Source organism: Opisthocomus hoazin, chromosome Z (genome assembly GCF_030867145.1).
Source record: "Opisthocomus hoazin isolate bOpiHoa1 chromosome Z, bOpiHoa1.hap1, whole genome shotgun sequence".
Classification (NCBI taxonomy): Eukaryota; Metazoa; Chordata; class Aves; order Opisthocomiformes; family Opisthocomidae; genus Opisthocomus; species Opisthocomus hoazin.
This window is the reverse complement of record NC_134454.1, coordinates 75,709,489-75,732,227: the sequence shown is the minus strand read 5'-3', so window position 1 is coordinate 75,732,227 and position 22,739 is coordinate 75,709,489. Positions and strand designations below refer to the sequence as shown.

Below are 22,739 nucleotides of genomic sequence, written 5' to 3'. Positions count from 1 at the left end.
CATACTTACCCTGTTCTTTTCTCTTGCTAAAAAGCAACAGAAATGGCTAATATCGGAGACCTTTGGTCCAACCCAGAATGATCCTTCTTACAACAGCCTTCTATCTTTTTCTGATTACAACCATCTAATTCCTATTACTGGCAACCATAAGACATTAAAATACACACCATTTTTTTTTCTGCAAGAATACTATAGCACTTCAAAACACCTTGGACTGAAATTTAACTGAGATGTAGGCTTATAAAATGTGGCAAAAACCACAAGCACATGCCTGGGAGTGGAAATTGACCCTTTCTATTGAAAAGCAGAAGAGTGAGAAGGCTGCCAGCTAGCACCTGGGTCATGTGCACTGGGGAAGAGGAGTGTGGTTAGATAGCTGGGTAATGGGGGAGACTCATGAGACGAGCAGGCTTCACTGAATATTGTCAGGATGTCCCATTCAGCTCCCTTTTCTAGAAAACGTGTGCAACTCGCACCCTGTCATCAGCTCTGTCAGTGATTAAAGAAGATAAATAGATTCCATGTTCTTCATGCCTACTTAGCCGATATCCACTTAAAAGTCTGCCTTGATCTTCATCGTACCACTTCATGCCTATCCTTTGTCCTAAATGAGGATACAACTCTGGTCATCTTGACTGACTCTTCCATAGGACCAGGCTGTTAAATATTATAATATAATCAGAATACAATTATAATGTCTCTATAGTTAAGGATGAGGCAAGCTCATTTATGTATGTCAGCATCAGCAGTAGGAAATCTGACGCTGGTGTGCGCGGGGGGCCTGGGAGGTAACAGGGATGCTGAGCGGACAGACAGATGCAGACCCTGACCTGTTTACCAAGATGTCTGAGAAGAGAATTTGTTGTCCCCTGGAATTTCCCTTGGCCAGGTATTGGCAGGATTAACATCTTTATCATTTCATGTATTTTTTAAGGTCAGTTTACACAGGGAAAAGTAACCCCTAACCCCAGAGCACATGAAGAGCCAGAAGTGTTCGAATGCCTGCAGAAAGCATTGCCAAACTGATGGTGGTTTCAAAAAGCCTGTGAATCCAAGGAGTAGCTTGCAACTCTGAAGTGATGACTCTGCAAGGCTTAATCATCCCTAATTGTAATTAAATCTCACAGAGCAGGAGGGTTAGCATGATGCTGACTTCATCAGCAGAGGATATAAAGTGTATGTATTGCCACTTATTAGGTAGACAGACCTATCTGGTTCTTTTGTATGTATATATTTCCTTCTTCAGGGTGATTAAATTCTGTTACCTAGTGATTTATCCAAGGTAGTTAAACTTTAAATGCTACTACATAAAAAAAGGACAAGTGAATGGCATTGCTTGATGATATTTTTTTATGGGCGATTTCTGAACCAAGTGTACAAGTAATATTGCCAACATCATCCAAATAGATGAAAATGGGCTTTGAGAAAATTCGGAGGAGCAAAATAGATACAACAAAAAGATTTCAAAGTTTGTGTTGATTGTTCAGAAAAAGAGAAAAAATTGAAATTGTTATTTTCACATTTTCAAAATTTCATGCCTTTTTTAATCACCATTTGAATCATTGTTGACTCATTGTTTCAAACCACGTTTTTTCAGTTCTTTCATTTTGAAATGCATCTTTTATTCATTTTTAAATGTAAGTAGCCTGAAAATACAAAACTTTGTTTCACCCAAAACAATTTTGTGTTTTTTCATTGAAAGCTAGAAAGTCTTCATAGTTTTTAATTGAAAGCTAGAAAGGAGGAGTAGTCAGCATGGATTCACCAAAGGGAAATCATGCCTGACCAATCTGATAGCTTTCTACGATGACATGACTGGCTGGGCAGACGAAGGGAGAGCCGTGGATGTTGTCTACCTTGACTTCAGCAAGGCTTTCGACACAGTCTCCCATGATATCCTCCTAGGGAAGCTGAGGAAGTGTGGGCTGGATGAGTGGTCGGTGAAGTGGATAGAGAACTGGCTGAATGGCAGAACTCAGAGGGTTGTCATCAGCGGCGCTGAGTCTAGTTGGAGGCTGGTGACAAGTGGTGTCCCCCAGGGGTCAGTACTGGGCCCAGTCTTGTTTAACTTCTTCATCAGTGACCTGGATGAAGAGTTAGAATGTACCCTCAGCAAGTTTTCTGACGACACCAAACTGGGAGGTGTGGTAGATACACCAGAAGGCTCTGCTGCCATTCAGCGTGACCTGGATAGGCTGGAAAGCTGGGCAGAGAGGAACCTGATGAGGTTCAACAAGGGCAAGTGCAGGGTCCTGCACCTGGGGAGGAACAACCTCATGCACCAGTACAGGCTTGGAGTGGACCTGCTGGAGAGCAGCTCTGTGGAGAGGGACCTGGGTGTCCTGGTGGACAACAGGTTAACCATGAGCCAGCAGTGTGCCCTGGCTGCCAAGAAAGCCAATGGGATCCTGGGGTGCATCAAGAAGAGTGTGGCTAGCAGGAGGAGGGAGGTTCTCCTTCCCCTCTACACTGCCCTGGTGAGGCCTCATCTGGAGTACTGTGTCCAGTTCTGGGCTCCCCAGTTCAAGAAAGATGAAGAGCTACTGGAGAGAGTCCAGCGGAGGGCTACGAGGATGGTGAGGGGACTGGAGCATCTCCCCTACGAGGAGAGGTTGAGGGAACTGGGCTTGTTCAGCCTGAAGAAGAGAAGGCTATGAGGGGACCTTATAAATGCCTACAAATATCTGAAGGGTGGGTGTCAGGAGGATGGGGCCAAGCTCTTTTCAGTGGTGCCCAGTGACAGGACAAGGGGCAATGGGCACAAACTGAAGCACAGGAAGTTCCGTCTGAACATGAGGAGGAACTTCTTCCCTCTGAGGGTGACGGAGCACTGGAACAGGCTGCCCAGGGAGGTTGTGGAGTCTCCTTCTCTGGAGATATTCAAGACCCGCCTGGACGGGGTCCTGTGCGGCCTGCTGTAGGTGACGCTGCTTCGGCAGGGGGGTTGGACTAGATGACCCACAGAGGTCCCTTCCAACCCCTACTATTCTGTGATTCTGTGATTCTGTGATTCTTCAGGTGTTCTAGATAAGCTGAGTGGTGCAGTTGACATGCCTGGGGACCCGGACGCCATCCAGAGGAACCTGGACAAGTTCAAGAAGTGGGCCCATGTGAACCTCATGAGGTTCAACAAGGCCAAGTGCAAGGTCCTGCACCTGGGTCAGGGCCACCCACAGTATCAGTACAGGCTGGGGGGATGAAGGGATTGAGAGCAGCCCTGCAGAGAAGGACATGGGGGTACTGATAGATGAAAAGCTGGACACAAGCCGGCAATGTGCACTCGTAGCCCAGAAAGCCAACCGTATTCTGGGCTGCATCACAAGCAGCGTGGCCAGCAGGTTGAGGGAGGGGATTCTGCCCCTCTGCTCTGCTCTGGTGAGACCCCACCTGGAGTCCTGCATCCAGCTCCAGAGCCCTCAGCACAGGACAGACAGGGAGCTGTTGGAGCGGGTCCAAGAGGAGGCCAGAAAAAATGATCCGAGGGCTGGAGCACCTCTGCTGTGAGGAAAGGCTGAGACAGTTGGGGCTGTTCAGCCTGGAGACAAGAAGGCTGCGGGGACACCTTAGTGCGGCCTTTCGGTACTTACAGGGGGCTTATAAGAAAACTGGGAATAGACTTTTTAGTAGGGCCCGTAGTGATAGGACAAGGGGTAATGGCTTTAAAGTAAAAGAGGGCAGATTTAGACTGGATACAGGGAAGAAATTTTTTACAGTGAGGGTGGTGAAACACTGGAACAGGTTGCGTAGAGAGGTGGTCGATGCCCCATCCTTGGAAACATTCAAGGTCAGGTTGGACGGGGCTCTCAGCGACGTGGTCTAGTTGAAGATGTCTCTGCTCACTGCAGGGCTGTTGGGCTAGATGACCTCTAAAGCTCCCTTCCAACTCAGACTATTCTAAGATTCTATGACTATTCCAGTTTGAACAGTGAATCAAACACAAGTTTTCATTGCTCCTGGAGGAAAGGCTGCAAGACAACATTTAGAAGTAAAATGCTCTAACTCGCGTAGTAAAATGACATTTGAAAACTAGATACAAAGTTCCATAAAAATTGTAAAGGAGCATGTGGTTTTGCCCTTCATACAGTCTGCTATTCATGTTAGTGCTGAACTAATGAAGATAGTAAGAACAGTTTTAAAAATGCTTGTTTTGAGACTGGTGAATACTTTGCACAACTGAGGATTATTGTTCCTAGCCAGGATCTCATCACACTATTAGGATCATATTTTAGTTATTTCCCCTTAATGTACAGCAGCCAGGCAGTGTGTGTGTGTGTGTGTCTGTAGATGTCACTGTAACAGGCTGCATAGAGCTGATAAGCCAACACAAAGTGGTTCTGTTTTAAAAGAGGACAAAGAATGTGGGACTAGACTGACCATTAAGTGGGAAGCTTTATCTCCAGACTTATGTCATTGTGAAATGAGTATGTTCAGCTGAGATAAAAATTTGTCTCTGTGCATTATAAATGACTAAGCAGAAAAATTAGTTCAGAGGTAGATGAAATGCATGCTGATTATAGAAATGTCTCATATGTAAATAAAAATAGAGTGCTTGTAATTTGCTGTAGGAACATAGTCTTATTTTCGTTTGCTGATGGAGGTCAAAAATTAATGTTAGTTCCTTATAAGGAAAGAAACGCAGTGATTTATTTTTATTTTTTATTTAGAAAATCATACCAGAGGGCTTGACTTTTTAACATCACAAGAACATTTGAAAATACCAGAAAGGCAAAAGTGTAAAATACTTCAAAGTTTTCTTCCCCTTAAAACAGGAGTGAAGAACCTGTCAGTCTGGGTCAATGGCATGAGCTGCGAGTGTCTCGCACCGCGAAGAATGGTATCCTACAAGTGGACAAACAAAAGCCAGTGGAAGGGATGGCAGAGGTGAGCATATGGCATGCCTTGTCATGAAAATGGATGTTAAACTGTTGCATGATAAATCACACAGGCTGTTCTCAAACCTCCTAAAAGCTTAAAAAGGTATACATATTAGGGCAACATCTTCTTAAGCCCAAAATCAGAAATTTGCACATGAAGGATTCCCTATGAGGACAGAGATCCTTTTAAAGGCAGCTGAGATCACAGCCTTACCTGCTCTTGCCGTGTCATCAGACTTATATTTTTGTGTTTGGTTCATACATGTTCTTGAGGTTCGTTTCTGGTTGTGGCTAAGTCTGTTGAACAATGTGTGCACTATGAAATGAGGAAGATATTGAAAATTAGGTGCACAAAGTCCTGTTTTTACCTCTCTCTCTGAATATTGTGCTGGATAGGTAGACCAAAAGAGAATTGTTTCTTTGTCTTCTTCTTGCAAAAGCAATTTTTAGGACAGAGTAAGGGCTAGAATACTCAGACAGCTGATGACTTGCATTTTATTCTTCCCTCACCAAGAGGTCACAGTAAGTCAGGTTTGTAATAAGGTGAAATTTTGCTTGTACTGAGCAGGGTATTTGCTCTAAGCACTCAAATATACACACTGAGTACTTTTTTATCTGAAGAACCTCAGGCTAGAACTACTTAGAAAATGTCTTTTATTCTTTCCCAGTGGAAAATGTGACTAGAAAATCAGGCTCCAGATTCTGTGAGCAGCAGAATCTGAAGGTTTTTCTGCAAACTGGGAAACTATTTAAAGCTTAGTTTTTCTTAAAAAATGTAAATAAATTGAAAATCCAGTTGTCTGTCAATAAACATCTCGAGTGGGAAACATTCAAATGGAGCAGTCAAGACTTCTGTACATAGATAGGTCAAGATGAAGACTCCCTTTTTTCTTTCTGTTAGTGCTGCAGTACAGCTGCAGCAGGAGATTGGCTGGGAGGTGCCAACAGAGAAATCACAGGAGCTTCTGTAGGACTGGAATTACACAGTTGTTCCGTCCTTAGCTGTTAAATATCTTTCAGTTCACTTCAGGACCCTGACTAGTCCCATCAGGTATCCTGAGCAGCTGCTTCTGGTAACTAATGCAAATGCAATGTTTTTCATTTAGGCCTGTAACGTGCTATGGATTATCTTTTCAGATATTGGAAACATCAAATGAGTCTCCGTTATATGGACTTTGCTCTGATTTTAACTTTATGAACCTCATTCTGATTCTAGACTGACATCTACCTCAAGTCATTGCAAATAGAGCTAGGTGTGTGGGTCAGTTTCCTTTCTTTCTTCCTTCAGTATTTGCATTTCGAAATACTTCAGATATTTCAGCTAGTTCTGATCAGGATAAAGCACAGTCAGTAGAGAGCGTCCTACAATGGCTTTCTTGAGAGAGTGGTACAAATAAATGCAATTAACAGAAGTAAAGAGGCATTAAAGTAAGCTATAACATGTAATGTAGGCTAATCTGAAGATACAAGCATGGTTCCAGCTACTCTAACAAAATGTTATTCTTATGTTACTCACAGGGGGCTTTCACACAGATTAAGTGCAGCTCTGAAATATTTATTGGTGGAGTCCCTAGTTACGATGCTGTGAAGAAGAACTCTGGGATCCTCAGACCCTTCAGCGGGAGCATCCAGAAGGTATGTGCCCAGAGAAACACATTGGAGACATTTATTTCCATCTCACGCAGTGCACACTTCAGGTGGAAACCTGCCCTTGTACCACTGGCAATGTTCAAAATAATCCAAGATTTCACCTCAGGAGCCCACCACAAAGTGCTTAAACACACATTTCACAGTGAAAAGTCATTCTAACTTTAATAGCCAGTAAGTATTACCACTGCCAGTCTCCCTGTTAATCTCCATACTGTACTAGTAAGTGAGCAGAAGCCATACGGGATCAAGTTCAGAACGATGCACAAAGATATGTCAAGATTAGAGTCCTCAGAGTGTCCTGTAGCATGATACACAGATAAATGAACAGAAGAAATGCTCAAATACTTCAGTGCATGCACACCGAGGCAGCTAAATGTCTGATGTAACCAATACAGTAATGAGCGAAAAAGAAGGTGCAAATTAAAGTGGATCCCAGTCCAGCTACCATATTCTCATACCACACAGTAGTTACACGCCTCACTGCCCACCCCTCTTACAATTTTATATGGGACAAATGAATGGAGGAGATCTTTTGCATTGTTGGCAGACGTTAGGGGTGATGTTCCAGTGGGGTCAGCTGTGCATGGGTGCAGTTCTCTTCTGGAGAATAAATCTGCAAATTCATAATAAGCCCAAATAAGTAATCAAAAAAAAGTTCAAACTGAATTAACATTTGCTTTCTCTAGGCATGCTTAAAATAATTTGGATAAAGCTGAAATGTTGGCCCTGAATCTTCAGAATGTTAAATGAGTGAATTATTGCATCAGATTCATTTAACAAATTAAAAACTCTTACTAGTGCATCTCATAGCAATTGATCAAGGCCAGAAAGATAATTGTGATTCACTGTAAATGGTTTCATCAGGTGGTCCAACATTTTCCACTATCTTTGTCAGCATTCTACCAGAAAACAGGAAGTTCACGAAAAACTGGGGGAGTGTGTGATAGTGATGAGAACAGGTCAGTTGCATGAACATCATTGGAAAGGTGGGCTTGACTAAATACAGCGCATTTTGGAGTGCAAGTTAGGGAGCTTAGGAGCAATTGACACAGGTCACACTTACAAGGTGAGGGGTTGTACCCTAGAGCACAGAGGCACTGAAAAGCTTTGGGAAATGCTGAGTGAGCCCTTACTTCTGTGTTGTAGTTAGGAAGGTGGATTTGCCTGCTCAGAGGCCTGAATGGGATGTCAAGGAAGAGTATTGCCTGCCTTTTGGGTGCTGGGAGACTATTAGTTGACTGCTGTGTTTACACATAGTAGGATTTTGGATAATTGTATAGAAATAAAGCCACAAACATCACCAAGTACTGGGAAACATGCTGTATATAGAAAGACCTAAGATCTCAGTCTGTTTAGTTTGCTCAGATAAGGTTAAGAAGTGACTTTAGTGTGGTCTGCTAGTTCCTACAAGAGGGTGAGATTTCTTTGAGTACCTGGCTCTGAAGTGATGCAGAGAACACATGATGAGAAACAGTGGCTAGAAGCTGGAGAGAAGTTTAAGCCCAGAAATAAGAAATGTATTTTTAAGAGTGAGGGCTGTTAACCACTGGAATAATACAGCTGGAAGTTAGAAAGAAGCAGAAAAGGTGTTGGAGTCTTCACTGGTCCATCTTTACAACAGGACTGGGTGTTTTTCTGCTGTTGGAGTTGTTTAGTGCTGCTTCAAACAGAGTATATATGCTTGATGCAGCCCCGGTAGGACCCCCTAAGGTGCATTGCCTGGGTTATGCAGGAGCCAGGGTAGCTATTACCATTCTCACTTTTGGCCTTGAAATCTATTTGTTTGTAGAATGGGCTTCTTATTTTGATGTAACTGAGATCAGAAGCTGTACCCACATGTAATCTATCTGCCAAGATATCAGCTGAGATTATACAAATGTCCATTTATATTGGAGAACATACATTGCTGACACATGGGAAAAATCCCAACATCGAACACTTCGGTTTGTATACAAACAGCTTTGTGAAGTCATTAATTATGTTTGTCATCCATCTTAGCCCTAGTATTCTTCCAGGCAAGAAAACATACTGGAAAGCAATAGAAAATGTGAAAAACAAGCTCTTCTGCTTAGTATTTCTGTTGTCAACACTTGTCTCCTGGGGTGTTTCCTGATGTCAGAAAAGCTTTTCCTCAGCAGTGCTCATCTAATTTTACCATCCTAGCTCATGGCTCAGCTACAAAGCATTGTGCCAGTGTTCATACACAAGACTGCTAAATCCCACACAGCTTCACCCCATATGGGGGGTTGCCTAAGGCTGTGTCACAAAACTCAAAAGAAATTCATCTCCGGTGGGTCATGGTGAGCAACAGAATGAGTTGGAACTCTGAAAGTGGAAAATACACACTACAAGAAATAGGGTTTTGGCCAAGTTTTGAGGGTTATGTTTCTCGGAAGTCTTTTAGAGAAGTCTTGTGACTAGCAGTACAATACTGGGAATTTGGAAGTTTTTAGCATGTGTTTTCCTCCCTCACCTTTTTTTTTTTTTTCGAAAAACATAGATTATCTTGAATGACCGGACAATCGATGTGAAACGGGATTTCACTTCTGGAATCAACCTAGTGAATGCTGCCCACCCATGTGTGAGCTCACCGTGTGCAAATGGAGGCACCTGTGTGCCCAAGAAGGACAGCTACGAGTGTGACTGTCCCCTGGGCTTTGATGGGCAACATTGCCAAAAAGGTAACTATGGCTGCATTTCAATCCAGAGATCCAGAGTTGATCACAAAAAGAAGAGCGATTTAGCACCTACATCTGCTGTTGTACATATACCTTCAAATAGAAACCCTGGAGGCCAGAGCTCCCATTGCATCTGTGCACATTCCATATACCCAAGGCAGAATTCATTTCGTTATTTAGGAATGCAGTAACTGTTATCCTAGCACAGAGCTATGATCCATAGATACCAGCCTTGTATATGGTTGCCTGTGGCGGCCGACACTGAACACCCCACACCTCCCTAATTATGCAGTGCTGTACAAAGGGGGGATTCCTGCCAGCGTCCTCCAGCCAGTGACGTCCTGAAGCATGAGCATTGATAACCCTTGTAATTTTATCCTCCCTAGGCCTCACAACAGATGCTGTTCTTGTATACTGAAAGGTCTAATCCTTTTTTAGACACTGACTGCTCTGATGGCAATTTCACCATCTGCACAACCCCTACCTTGGTACGGCAATGGAGACCACCAAGGAGGAAAACCTGCTCAGACACACGTTATTCTTCTTTCCTCAGAGCCACTGTCATAGTTCAAACCTTAGATTCAGCAAAGTGTTCAGATTGCATGAAGTGTTTTAAAAAAATGTGCTTTGGTTTTATTCCACTAGGTGGAGATGTTTCCCTTCTCTCAGGCTTGATCTTGAAAAATTCCTGAGGGAAGGTTTTGTAATGTAACAGCGAACTCGGTTCAAAAGAGCTGACTGACATTATTGTCGTCGCCCACTCCTTAATTTCTCACAGGCACAAACTTAGTTAAAGTTAAAAACAGTGGTTTTGCTTAAATTGTGATGAATAGATTGGCCTTTTCCTCCAAAAAAGACAATGTCTTACAACAAAAACATTTAATTAAAATACAATGCAAGAAGCTCCTTTGCTTACGTTGCTGTGGTCTAACCAATAGCTGGAGCAACGTCATTTATCCCGGCTTCTCTGTGGGGAGGCCAGAGAATTGCCATTTTGGCTTTCTAGGTATGTGCAGGGTGCTAAGCTCCTGACTTCAAGATGGTATCTGCAGCAGTACCGAGGTCTCCAGGGGCAGTCAAGGCAAGTGAATGCTTTCCAGTTTGGGTGTATGACTGCCTGCCGGTTCAGTGAGCTCCTGTGCATTGCTCAAGCTGCAGCTCCTCACCACTTGTCTACTTCTGACCCATGCTAAGCCCTGTGAGCAGCGTGCCGAGCCGCCTGCTGCCACAGCCTTCAGCTTAGGCTGGATCCTGAGTGTTGCTTCCTATGAGAATCCAACCTTAATTCATTTTTAAGGGTATCCAAAAGCACAAGTTATCTGTCTTCTGTTCCTGCTAGCTGTGGCTGCTGTTCAGATGCCCTTCAACACCCCCTGCACTTGTGCAGCCTCAGTTGACACCGAAAATCCAAGTTTTTGCTGATGGATGTGCAGAGTACATGGAGGTCCCTCCTTCTGAACCTCAGTCCTGGACAGCTGTGATGAACCTGGAGTATATTTCTCAAAATAATCCTTACCTGTGTCCTGTGTGGACACAGCCAAGTCAGGATGAACGTATGTGTCCGCTCCTCCTTCAGAACAGGGTTTTGGTTAATGCACTCAGAGGATATCTGGAAGGCTGAAGGTACAGTCTCCATCCTGCTTGTTGGTGGGCTGCTGTAATCCCACACCCTGAAAAAACAAAGTGCTTGTGAGAGACTGCGCCTCATTCTCCAAAATTATCCATGCCACTTATAAAACTAATGATGATGGTATGAGGTGTGTGAGATACTGATTCATATCATAATGGATCATTGGCTGAGTTTCTGGTGGCACTGCTGGATTTTGTATCTTCTGTCCAAGCTGTAGGGAGAGTTAAAGGTATTTTTTACTTAATTGCAGGACAGAGTGGGACAGTGAACTGTTGCTTTCCCTTGGTTTAGAGATGATCCGCATGTAAATCATAGTGAGTCACTGGGATTTGAAAACTAAGACTAGAAAAGGGGTTTGGTGCTGGTCCTGGTCCTACCTCTCTGCACCTCTGTGTGTTTTGAGCAGGCAAGTATAATTACTTGGGCAAAACACTAATAAAAGAATGCTACCTTCATAGGTGGTTATAATTGACTATGTACAAGGGAAGTGGGGATCACACATGTTCAGAAAGATGGGCATGAAACTGGACAGTCATTGGAAGGGAGGCTTTTATGCTATAGAAAAATAAACCCAGAATGTTCTTGTTTTGTTTTGTGCTGACTCACTGCAGAGTGTGGAAGTTACTGCCTAAACAGTAAGTATTGCAAATGATGTGAAAAATGCTCTGTCATTGTGCTTCTGTGTCTGCTCTAGCAAGCTGGATTTCTGTTAAGCCTGCCAAGCTTCTGTCAATAAGCAAAAACATTTTCTGGGGTTATACAGTACTTCCTTAAACCTTGTCCTGTTGATACTTTAAATTGCATCCAGAGCACCTGCGAAGTGCAGTGTGGTGGCTGTAGGGCTGGTCCCTGTGTTCTCAAGGCAGCAGGGCCAGACGGCTGGCTGTGTGCTTTGTAGGGGTAGGCGCTACTTCAGGCTGCCCTGCAGTTCAGAGCTCAGTCCTGCTTGTCATGAGAGCTTTGGTGCCTCTCTGCCGAGCTGTGGTGAGCAGAGGGTGAAGGTGTTTAGTCCTAGATCTCCTTACTGGCTCTGTTCCCTTCCAGTTGCAAAGATTCAGCGTGCATCAAGGGTGCTGCTGAAATTTACTTGGTTTTCTGTGGTCAAATTCCATGAAGCAAGTGAAGAGCATACGAAAAAGCAAGCAGAGATAAATGCCCATCGAGCTCCACAGAGGAAATCAGGGTGCTAGAGCAAGGGCACAGGTACCTTCCCCTGCGAAAGGCAAGAGCAGCAGGGCTCTAGGGATGTGAAGGGGGAAGAAGGGCTCCTTTCACCTTTTGCCAGCGTCGCCGTGCTCAGAGACTGTACAGTGCAGAAAGCATCAGACTTGGTGAGGAATGTCTGGCCTAGTGTAACACCTCTTTTGCAATCTGCAAGTGATGCTGGCAGGCTGCAGCCTGTGGACCGCCTGTGGTGGTTTCTTTAGACACATTAGGCAGCTTTCCTGATTTCAGCACAGATGAAAACAGGCGTTTGTCACTATCTGAAATTCTCAGTCTTGGCACTTAAAGCTAAATTACATATTGCTGCTGCTGGCTGCCAGACTACACCAGTTACTGTGTATCTGTGTTACAATGAGCTCCTAAAGCCCAGCCAGCCCCTGCACTGCACAAAAAAAGCAAGCATCCATGCCCTGAAAAGCTTGAAATTTATATAGATGGGATGAGCTGTGGGTTGAAGGGATTAGTTCTCAGGAAGAAGATAGGATGAAGGCAGCTGTTGTAAGCAATTTATAAAACTGGCTCATATTAATGCAGCAGTCAGTTATGAGAGATCAGCAGCAAACTGTAGGATGTTCACTTGAAAGAAGATCTGTTCAGGCCAGTACTCATAGCCTACCGAAGACTGTGTATCAGGGGCGTTCAGTGATTTATATCACACATCTGAGTTATGTTGTCGATGTTTTCTCCATGGGCAGCAGTATGCCAGCTCTCGTTTGCAGTCCGTGCTGCCATCCCAGCAGCTTTACACCACAGCTGTAGCAGGGGCCGACCTTAGAGAAACGGGAGATGCTGTGTGTGGAACACCGGTGATCTCTGAGCAAAACACCTTCCAAGGCAGCACTGCAGCACGTCAAATGCACATGCCAGGAGGCTTTGCAGGCTTTGTCGTATGGCCTTTAGCATAGTCTCAATTGCTTTCAATAGACCTAAAGTGATTAGAGGCATCCTGTATGTCCTCCCCAGCGCCGGCCTTCGCGTGCACTGCTCCCCAGGGGTAAGACCTGTGTGGCAGCAGCTGCTCTGTGCAAGTCACATACATGAAAGGAGAAAACAGGGAGCTCACAGGTTGCCTGTGCTGCCCCGCAGCCTCGCTTTGCAGAGGTGAGAGGTCCCAGCACGTGGTCTGCGCAAGGTGCTCTGTTAGGAGCTTTGGAGGAGTTTCTTAGGCTAAGAACAAAGGGTGGTGGATGCATAAGCGTTGGCAGGAGCGTGGCTTGAACCACACAGAGAATCAAGGAATGTGGAAACAGGGATAAAAATAAAATTTGCAGCATTTTCCCAATACTTTATATTTTCCAGCACTAACGTTTATGGTGGAGCGATACATTAGGCCCATGGCATGAAGACTGTAACTAGAGGGACTGTCAGCTGTTTGCTCTCCCTCAACTACAGCCCCTACATTTAGGTGCGAGCTGGCCGTGAGTTCAGCTCAGTTCTGTGCCACTGGCAGGCACCTGATTTACTCCCACACTGTGGGTACCTGCCAGTGTAGGAGTAAATCAATAAAATATTCCTGCCTTTTTTTTTTCTTCCATTTCCATGTCAACTAACTGACATTCATCTTTTTTTATTTCCTTTTCAGCCATTACAGAAGCAATTGAAATCCCACAATTTATTGGTCGCAGTTACCTCACATATGATAGTCCAGATATCCTGAAAAGGTAACGTACCTCCTGTGAACATAAATGTTCTGCTGTTTGTTTGCCATTATAACGCTAGGAGCCTCATGTAGGAGGACATTCTATATTGAAGCATTTTAAGCTGTATTTGCCATATTTCTAAATTTCAGGAAAAAATATTTTTTCTGTGCATATGCTTATGGCTCAATTTGTTATAATATCTGGGCATCTTGCAACGCTTAGAGAAATGGCATGCACAGTGTATGTGTGACATCAAAAAGGACTGGTGTGTGTTTTCTGAGAACAAAGAACAGACATACACAGTCTGTAGCTGTAAAGAGAATAAGGATTTTTACTCCTGCTGTACCCTGAAATTTAGGTCCTCAAACTTTTTTAGCTGCTCTATACCCTAGAAGATGCCCAAATTCCAGCAAATTTTGGATTGTCACAACAAATTCCTCTGCCTGCCTTTATTTCAGCCACTGGCTAGGGGAGGCTTTGCAAATGTTCTTGCCCGCAGTTTTATACTTGTCACCTACCAGACTTTCTGATTTGCCCTATTACGCTTCCTCCACTGGACTCTGAGGGCACCAATCTACTGGACTTTCTCAAAATTTGCTTGTTTGACTGGATTTCACACTAGGCTTGGGGAGAAAAACAGTTTCCTCATATTTATGTGGAGTAACCCAGTAGCTGTTGCATTTGGGGTTCTGGAGGAACAAGTTCGATTCCCCCACTCTGAAATGCTGCAGCTGGGACGGTGAACTGGAGTCCCTCAGACATCAGCATGCAGGTGAGTTGCAAGACGGTAACCAGCCAGACCAGCAGAGAAGAAATACTGCATCATCTTTTAGGTTTATTTGAAAGAAAACTGTCCCAGTTCAATATTTTACTATCATTTCCTTTTCTACATTAAACAGGGTATCAGGATCAAGAACAAATGTGTTCATGAGATTTAAAACCACAATGAAGGAAGGTCTTTTGATGTGGAGAGGAGACAGTCCCATGCGACCTAACAGTGATTTCATTTCTCTAGGCCTTCAAGAAGGAGCATTAATATTCAGGTACACTATCACTCCCTTATTTGTGTTGCACGCAGTACACTCAGTTGTTGAAGGAATAGCCACAACACAACCGTCGCACTTGTCCTCCGGTATGAGGCAATTACATCCTCAAGGTTTTCTTCAGTGATGGCTCCCATTGTTCTCTGGGGAAGGATGTGAGTTGAAGATGTAATGTGCTGCAAGCTTTGCGTCATTCCCACCTCCTCCCTCCCTTCCAGTTCTTACACCAGGAGATACTTAGCATGGTTTTCTAAAAGTCACCCTGTGAGGGTATGAGTGCTGTCAATAACTCCCCCATGCCTCTTGCGGCCCTTTCAGTTAAGCAGAGCAGGTGGAGGTTAGCAGGAGAGCAGGAGTCAAGGAAAGGAACGCTGCTGATGCCCATGCTCACTGCAGGCTCGCTCTTCAGCCGGCACCTGAAAGTGCACGTAGGAGCAAGACTCCCACCTTCTCAAAATCCCTAATATCCAGCCCTGTGACACAAACCCAGCTGGCACCAAGCATTGCCGCTGCTGACATCCACAGAACCACTTGTTTAAGAAACAAATACAGAACCACTTGTTTAGGAAACAAATACTATTAGTGTCAAAAAGCTGAAACTGGGCGTGTTGGGAAACAGCTGAACTTGTATTGCCTGTCTCCAGAATTGCTTTCTCCCTTTGCAGACACTTAGGCAGACTCTGTGCAACTTGTTGCATGGTTCATTTTGGGACTCATGCCTTTTGAGAGGCATATCTTTCCTCATGATACCCTTTTATACCCTTGTATGTTGTGTAAGACAAATATTGAAACAGCAAACTACAAATGCCATCATTATTATGGGCTGTTATGAGACACTGTTGACTAAATGACAAAGGTTTTGTTAATCATTCAAACTAATTTGAAGCTATCTTTTACCTGGTTGTCATTTACTACCATAAAGCATAGACAAAGTTGCACACTTATATTTAAATTAATCTCTTTAAAGCTTTTTTTTAATATGGTTTTCTGGGGTTAACTTTGCAAAAACTCTTAGCTTCCCCACTGACTCTGCAGAAATGGTGCATTTTTAAAATATCTTTGGGAGAGCCTGGCTTTCCAAGATGATGGGTAGTAAGTGGCCAGTCTATTCTGTCTGTTTACTAGGCATGGTGCATTTTTATTAAAGTTGTTGCGATCCCCAAGAGCTGAAGATACTCAAAAGTTTTAGACTGAAACAGCTGAATATTATGGAGATATCTGTACCTTCCACACACATCTAGGAAGGTGTAAAATTTAAGATCCCAAATGAAAACTCTCGTAAATGTTCACTGCGTACTGAAAGTGAGTGCTGAGGAAGATGGTGAAAGAGAAAACAGAGAAAAAAAAATCTTCTTCTTTCACACGGAGTGATACTCATGCTACTTTTGCAGCTTTTGACAGGTGAGGTCAGGAGAATATCCAGGGCTGTGAATTGGTGGTATTTTCTTGCAGCCTGAAATGAGATATCTGTGTTCTGGTCCAGTTTGAAATTCAAAACGCACCTTTTCTTGTCCTATGGTCTGGAAGAGTAGGTTCCCTGTACAGCATAGCTGCTGCTGTTGCTCCCTGCTTCTGTAGAAGGTTATATCACCGTTGTGGGAGATCCCCATTCACTAGGGAGATGAACGTCATTTTTTGTATCCAAAGGTCTAACACTGGCATCCTGAACGCCCAAATCCTTCTGTAGTTCTCAACCTAGACTAGTATCTGTATTCTGGGTGAAAGGAGATGCCTGTTTGAGACTCACTTAAGCCTCCAGGGAGGAGTCAAAATTGGGACAGCTGTTTTGGTTTGGGCAGCTGACAACTTAACGTGCAGTTCTCAAGTACCTAACGCTGGCCTTGAACATGATTCCCAGTTCAGTCTCTTCTGAAGAGATAATGATGTTGGCTTTAGACTCTCAAGCTTGGTACAGGCAGAAGGCCAGCAGCGGCAGCTCAGGCTAATTCATTCTGCTCATTTAGGCAGCAGAGAACCCAATAGCTCCCCGTGTTGTAGCATTTACTTCCCCTTCATGAAGGCTGACCGAAGTTTCTGGAACCCAGAAGTTAAGACGCCTAAAGTGTAAATGTGACGGGGACATTGTATCTGCTGAGTAATTTTAGTAACAGCAAACATGAAGAAATAATCGGAGCTGCAGCTGAAGCAGGGAACTTCATGGTCATCTCTGCGTTTATTTATTAAGCTTCACCCTTTCTAACACCACAGATCTCAACCTTCCCTGTAATTCAGAAGATTTGTAGACCTGTTATAGGTCACATGCTTATCTGCTTTTGTAACAGTTTATTTATTAATCGTGTTTACAACCTCCCACGGCTCTCTTCCATCAGGCCAAAAGTCTGTAGGTCACCAACCTTCATAACCTCCTATACTGGGGAGAAACTTCCATGCAGAAACCCCCTCCTTGCTCCCATGGGGTGGTGGTGATAGTACCCACTCTGATCTGGGCAGGAGGGAGTTCTGACCTGGACAGGCCTGTTCCTTCATGAGCCTGACTTTGCAAAATAAGTGCATCACTGCTGGGCTTCCAGAGGACTCTGCCAGTCCTTCCAAAGCCTGAGCTGTAAGGGTTGCTTTTGGAGCTGGACAGGTGAGTGGGGCACACAGTAAGGACGTCTGAGCAATTTGGCAGGCAGACAGTCTTTGCAAGGAAGGGAATAACCTTTTAATTTCTTTTTTAATTGTAGCTACAATTTGGGCAGCGGCATTGCTTCCATCACGGTGAACGGCTCTTTCAGTGACGGCCGGTGGCACAGAGTCAAGGCTGTTCGGTAAGTGGCCACGGTTCATCTGTAAGGCGTTTTGGAGCCGCCCTGCCATTAAAGGTGCTGACTGGCATGTCTGGATGCTGGTTGGGTGTGAAACACTGCGGCTCCACGCTCTCACATCGCTTAGGAGTTAAACTGTTAGCAGCTTGGCTGTTTCAGGACGATGTACACAAAGATTATTGTATTAGAGGTGACAGTGCCAACTCTGAAACTCAGCACAGCTCAAGGCAGGCTGCCAAAGCCACGCAGGTCTATTCTGAGGCTGTGGCAGACATTCTATTACACCCATACCATTTGGGTTAAGAGTATTTTTCTTTAATGCCTGCATTTTGAAATTCCCTAGTGAGCATTTTGCAGGCTGGCACAAGCACTGGAGCACGGACAGTGTATGCCTACTTTTTCTATTTGGAGGAGGTGCAGACATCTTGCAGTGTATATATAAGTCATGTTTATAACTCATTGCCTCATGGGAGGCAAGTGTGCCCAGCAGGGAAGGCACATATCCCCCTCTTCATGAGATGTTGGTTCCCTGGAAATCGCAGGCTGGCATTAGCACAAGTTGTTACCAAATTCAGTGAGAACAGGAGCTCATCAAGTGGCTCTTCTGTCAGTGCAGTTATTGACCATATATAAAATAGAAGTGGCCTAAAAGCCCTAGTAAGAAACAAAACCGCTGATTTTTCACCTTAGCTTGCTTATTTCTTCCCTTCTGTTTAAGCTTTGGCTGTTCACTTTTTATATTACAAATTATTTTTAACAACGTGTCAGAACCTGTCCATCCTCTGCTCTCTCCCAGCTACACAATTTACTTCTTTCTCAGTTTTTTCTCCTCCACAAATGTGTCCGACACTCTTTGCAGGTCTCTGACATCTTAGTGCCTGGAAAAAAAAAGAAATCACCCTGAAGGGTCTGGATTGCCATAGCACACCACTGTCTGTGGGGCTCCCCAACATCAGTCCCAAGCCTTCGCCGTGAACCCTGCCAGGCACTGAGCCACCCTGGTCTCCTGGTAAGGGGGAGATGCTGCTGCTTCTCCTCCTGCCTGGTTGTGACTGGGTGCATGAGGGCGTTTGTTTTTCCTTTCAGGGATGGGCAGTCTGGTAAAGTAACTGCAGACGATTACGGTGCCAGGACTGGTAAATCCCCTGGGAAGATGAGGCAGTTAAACATAAATGGAGATCTCTATGTAGGTGAGTGCTCACCATCTGCGTTCAGGACTCAGGTGCATTTTTTGTGTTTGCAAGGTCAGCTGCAAGGCAGGGCATCCCAGCTCTGTTTGTCTCAAGGTGAAGGCTTCATGCAGCAGTCTGGTCCTCTACAGCCTGTTTTTTGTGGGGAGCCTCCCCAGAGAGGCCTGTCTTGGTGGGATGGGGGTGACGTGTATGAGAAGGGACCAGCGCCATGGGGTGCACTGTAGTACCCCCAGCAGGGGCACCGAGGAACAGCAAGAGGCAGCTGCAAACCCTGGACCTTAGTGTGAATCTGGGCACACAAGCTTACTCAGCTCTTACTGATGCTACAATTTCTGCAACAAGTAATTAGTGTCCTAGTTTATTATCTCCTGCTTATCCCCTCTGTACTTTCAAGTGCTTAAAAGCTGTCTTTAAAAAAAATGCAGGGCAACCTGTAAATTAAAATTCACTTCTGAGGGGCCCTAGGAAGGCTAATGGCATTGCTGGGTGTGCAGTCTGACAAGCAGGAGCAGACACCCGTGTCGGTGAAGGGTTTCTCATCGCTGCCTTTCCCCAGGTGGTATGAAGGAGATAGCCCTGCACACGAACAGGCAGTACATGCGGGGCCTGGTGGGCTGCATCTCCCACCTCACACTTTCAACTGATTACCACATCTCGCTGGTGGAGGATGCCGCCGATGGGAAGAACATCAACACATGTGGGAACAAGTGACAAGAGAGGAATCCTGGTGCCGAGGACCCGTCATGTGCTTGCGTGTGTGGCTAAGCACGAGATGGCTGCCACAGCCCTCTATGGCCAGCCCGTGTTCACCATCTGGGAAGGTGACAGAGCCAACGGGAACCTCCTCCCCAAAAAAAAGAATGCTTTTCCCTCTCCCTTCCTCTCCTTTCCTGACCAAACCAAATGGAGTATTTTATGTAGGAACCATCTCTTGTACCTGTTAAGTGTTTAGTGAACGCTAAAGATTGTGCAGTGGTGCAAATGGCAAAGAAGCGTGTGATGTTACGAGTAGCTCAATGACTGTGTTGTGGTCCCTAGGTTATGTTTTGTAATATCACAGAAAACAGTCTTGAAACACCTGCATTCATCCCACCCTGCAGTGGTACAATGGCTGTGCTGTTCAACAGATACACCATCAGGCAGCGTATCTGTGCATTCAAATGTATGTCAGGGAACAAGCAGTTCGTCTTACCACTCTGGTTTAGCTAAATTATGTTTCATCCTGTGTAAATAACAGCTACAGTGACTGGTTTCAAAATGTTGGTGTTTGTTGAGGAGGAAGGTTCTTGAAGTCTGCTTTTTTATTACAAGCAACAAAATTAGTGAATCAATTTTGTAGAAGTAATTTTATACTTGTGTATTTTTTATAGCAGCAGCAGATCTGCTTACATGGTATAACTATTAACATTTAGGTGTACTATACAATTAGCCCTTTGCACACTTTCCTATAAATAGCAAAGTGACCTGTGATTTAAACTTGTTATACGAGAGGCTTAATGTCTGTATTATACAGTCTTGATGGGGATATTTGTGAGTTATGACCAGTTTTACATCTGACTCTTTCTGTTTTGTAAATTTTGACAGTTTAAAGTTGTACATTATGAAGCTTTCCTGGCTTAAACAGATTAAAAGATTAGCCAAAAAAAAAAAAAAGGCAAATGCTTGCTACTGTGGTATTATAAATCACTGGGGTTTTTTTCTGAAAAATAAGAAAAGGGATGTGCAAGAGGCCTCAGTGGGTCACAGTCCTCTTAAAATAAAATGTTTTCTAGGCACTGGACCAACACTTATGCAACCTTGATTGCCAAACTGTAATTTCAGCAGTCGAACAGAGTGCTGTGAAGACGCTAGGGAAATGGTCCAGAATTTCATAGTTTGGAGATTTTTCCATCCTTAACTCTTTGTTTGAAGCCGATCAGTGAGCCATCGGGGGGGACGGGACGGGACACGAGAGACCCACCATGCGGTGGGGTACTGCAGGGCCTGGCCACGTGCTGGCAGCAGGAGAAGCACAGACCTCCTCAGAGGCACAGGCTCATCTGAATGCCTGAGTTAAAAGGATCTTATGTGGCAAAAGCAGTGGAGATCAGGAGGTTTCTGCTGCATTTTGACTGTGCCCAGGGTGCTCCCGGATCCCTGGGAGATAAAAACATGTTCCTGAGGCTCGTCCCACCTACTGCTGACTGTGGGCAGCTGCAGGCTCTAGTGGAAAAAATAATAGCTGGTACTAGATAACGGCACATGCAAAATAACTGTGAAGGAGACCCCCAGGCCCTCCTCTACGGCCTGAAAGGGACACCTTCATTGCTTAGGTGAAAGATCTTGTGCTCCTTGTAGGCACGGCAGCAGTCGTCAAAAACAAATGCTGAAACTTGTTAGGAATAGAGAGGAGCAGAAGAATACATGGTGGTGCCAGCATGGAACCTGTGCACCTGAGCTCTGCCCCATTTTCAAATCATGCTTCAGAAAAACTGCCTGTAGAAGACATGGGCAGCTTGCAGGGAAGCTGGAGATAACACATGGCTCTCCTTCCAGAAGGGCAGGGTTTTTTGGCTTGGGAAGCCCCATGGGGAGAGAGAAACCTGCGTATGGTCGGGAAAAAGCAGGATAAAGTGTGTGATAAAGATATGGATTTCAAATGAAAGTAAATGGAATTTGATGCCATGGGGTGTAAAGGAGACACGTGCAGTGTTTGGAAAAGGCTAGAACCCAAAACCTCTGGAGGCTGCTCAGTGCAGCAGCCCTGTGGCAGTGGCTGGACATGGCCAGTGCTGGGGCTGCATCTCAGCCACTGCTGCTGGAGAGGAAAGAGTCACGTAAGTGACGGTGACCTGTCCTAACCTGGTGCAGGCTAGGGAGATCCAGCTGGCTGTACCTGGAGTCCTGGGGACCTGCCGTGCCGCCAGTGACGGGGCACAACTTTGGTCCAGAAACTGCATCAGCCTGTCACACGCACTCGTCTTTCCCATCCTTTTGTTTCTGTTGTAGGGTTTGGAGAGCAGCTCCAAGACAAACATCTGGCGGGAGAGGACTCTATTTTAAGATAATTTACTGCAGAATAACAGGTGATTTGGTGCAAGGTGATACATCTTCTGAACAAAAGCTGCTCTTTGAAACACAGGGTGAGGGGGGGAGTGGGTAGGAAATACCTCCGTTGTTGTTGTGGAAAACGAAGAGCAACAAAGAGCAGCTCCCCAAACGCCTGTTTCCAGCTATGTGTATCACTGCGTGGGAATGCGGAGCTGGCGGCTTCCCCCCACCGCTGCACAGGCTGAGCATGAGCAGCAGTCTGAGGCGTGGGGGAACAGCAAAGATGCTGCAGGGTTTGAAAAAAGAAAAAAAGAAAAAAAAGTCCTTTCTGCATCCTTTTAAAGATAGTCTGAGAAACTTCCAAAGAGGGAAGCATCCCCCAGCCACACCTCCAATCTTCCTGGCGAGTCTGGGGGCTGGGTGAGAGGGGTGGTTTCTGTTCAAAGAAAGCAGGACATAGGTGCCATAAGCTCAGAAACATCTGACCAGAAGTGGAGGCTCGGCCACCCCCCCCCCCCCGCCCCCCCACCTCCCTGATGCTGGGCCAGGGAAGGAGAGGGGAAATGCAGACAGTGCGTGGCAGAGTGCTTAGTCATTTTCTCAGGAACTGGCCTGGATATGCAGCTCACTGTCTCCAAGGCTGTTTATTAATCACGTTATTCATTGCTTGGGCTGTATCGGATGTTCTACATAACTGTGCTGCTGCTGCAAGGTGAGCTCTTGCATGTTAACAGAGCCATGTCCTTTCTCCCACAGGTATCTGTGCAAACTGGCAGTGAAGCCTGCGGTCCCAGGTGCTTGTGCCTCTCTGCAACTTAATCGCCTTCCTAAAATTGGAGTTCTTAGCTTTCTTCCTAATTTTCCAGACTAACTCCAAAAGACATCCACTTTCCAGGCTAAACACCTGCCTTTGTGCCAGCCTGATGGGACAAGTCAGGCTTTGTGCTGGGCAGAGCCGCTCCCTGCCCAGCACACAGTGTATCTCACTGCTCTCCACCATGCCCCCATC

General features: G+C 45.0%; 1 protein-coding gene across 3 annotated transcripts in view; it reads left to right on the top strand.

Moving 5' to 3' along the window:
* The window catches only part of EGFLAM (EGF like, fibronectin type III and laminin G domains), a 107,938-nt gene extending 88,012 nt beyond the window's left edge, over positions 1-19,926 (top strand). For all 3 annotated transcript variants that reach the window (XM_075410915.1, XM_075410913.1, XM_075410914.1), the window contains exons 16-23: positions 4,770-4,881; positions 6,393-6,509; positions 9,025-9,205; positions 13,639-13,717; positions 14,596-14,739; positions 17,427-17,510; positions 18,594-18,697; positions 19,257-19,926. In XM_075410915.1, coding sequence (XP_075267030.1) covers positions 4,770-4,881; positions 6,393-6,509; positions 9,025-9,205; positions 13,639-13,717; positions 14,596-14,739; positions 17,427-17,510; positions 18,594-18,697; positions 19,257-19,411 — 976 coding nt within the window. In that variant the 3' untranslated portion in view covers positions 19,412-19,926. The remainder of the gene's footprint in view (positions 1-4,769; positions 4,882-6,392; positions 6,510-9,024; positions 9,206-13,638; positions 13,718-14,595; positions 14,740-17,426; positions 17,511-18,593; positions 18,698-19,256) is intronic.
* The last annotated feature ends 2,813 nt before the right edge of the window (positions 19,927-22,739 follow it).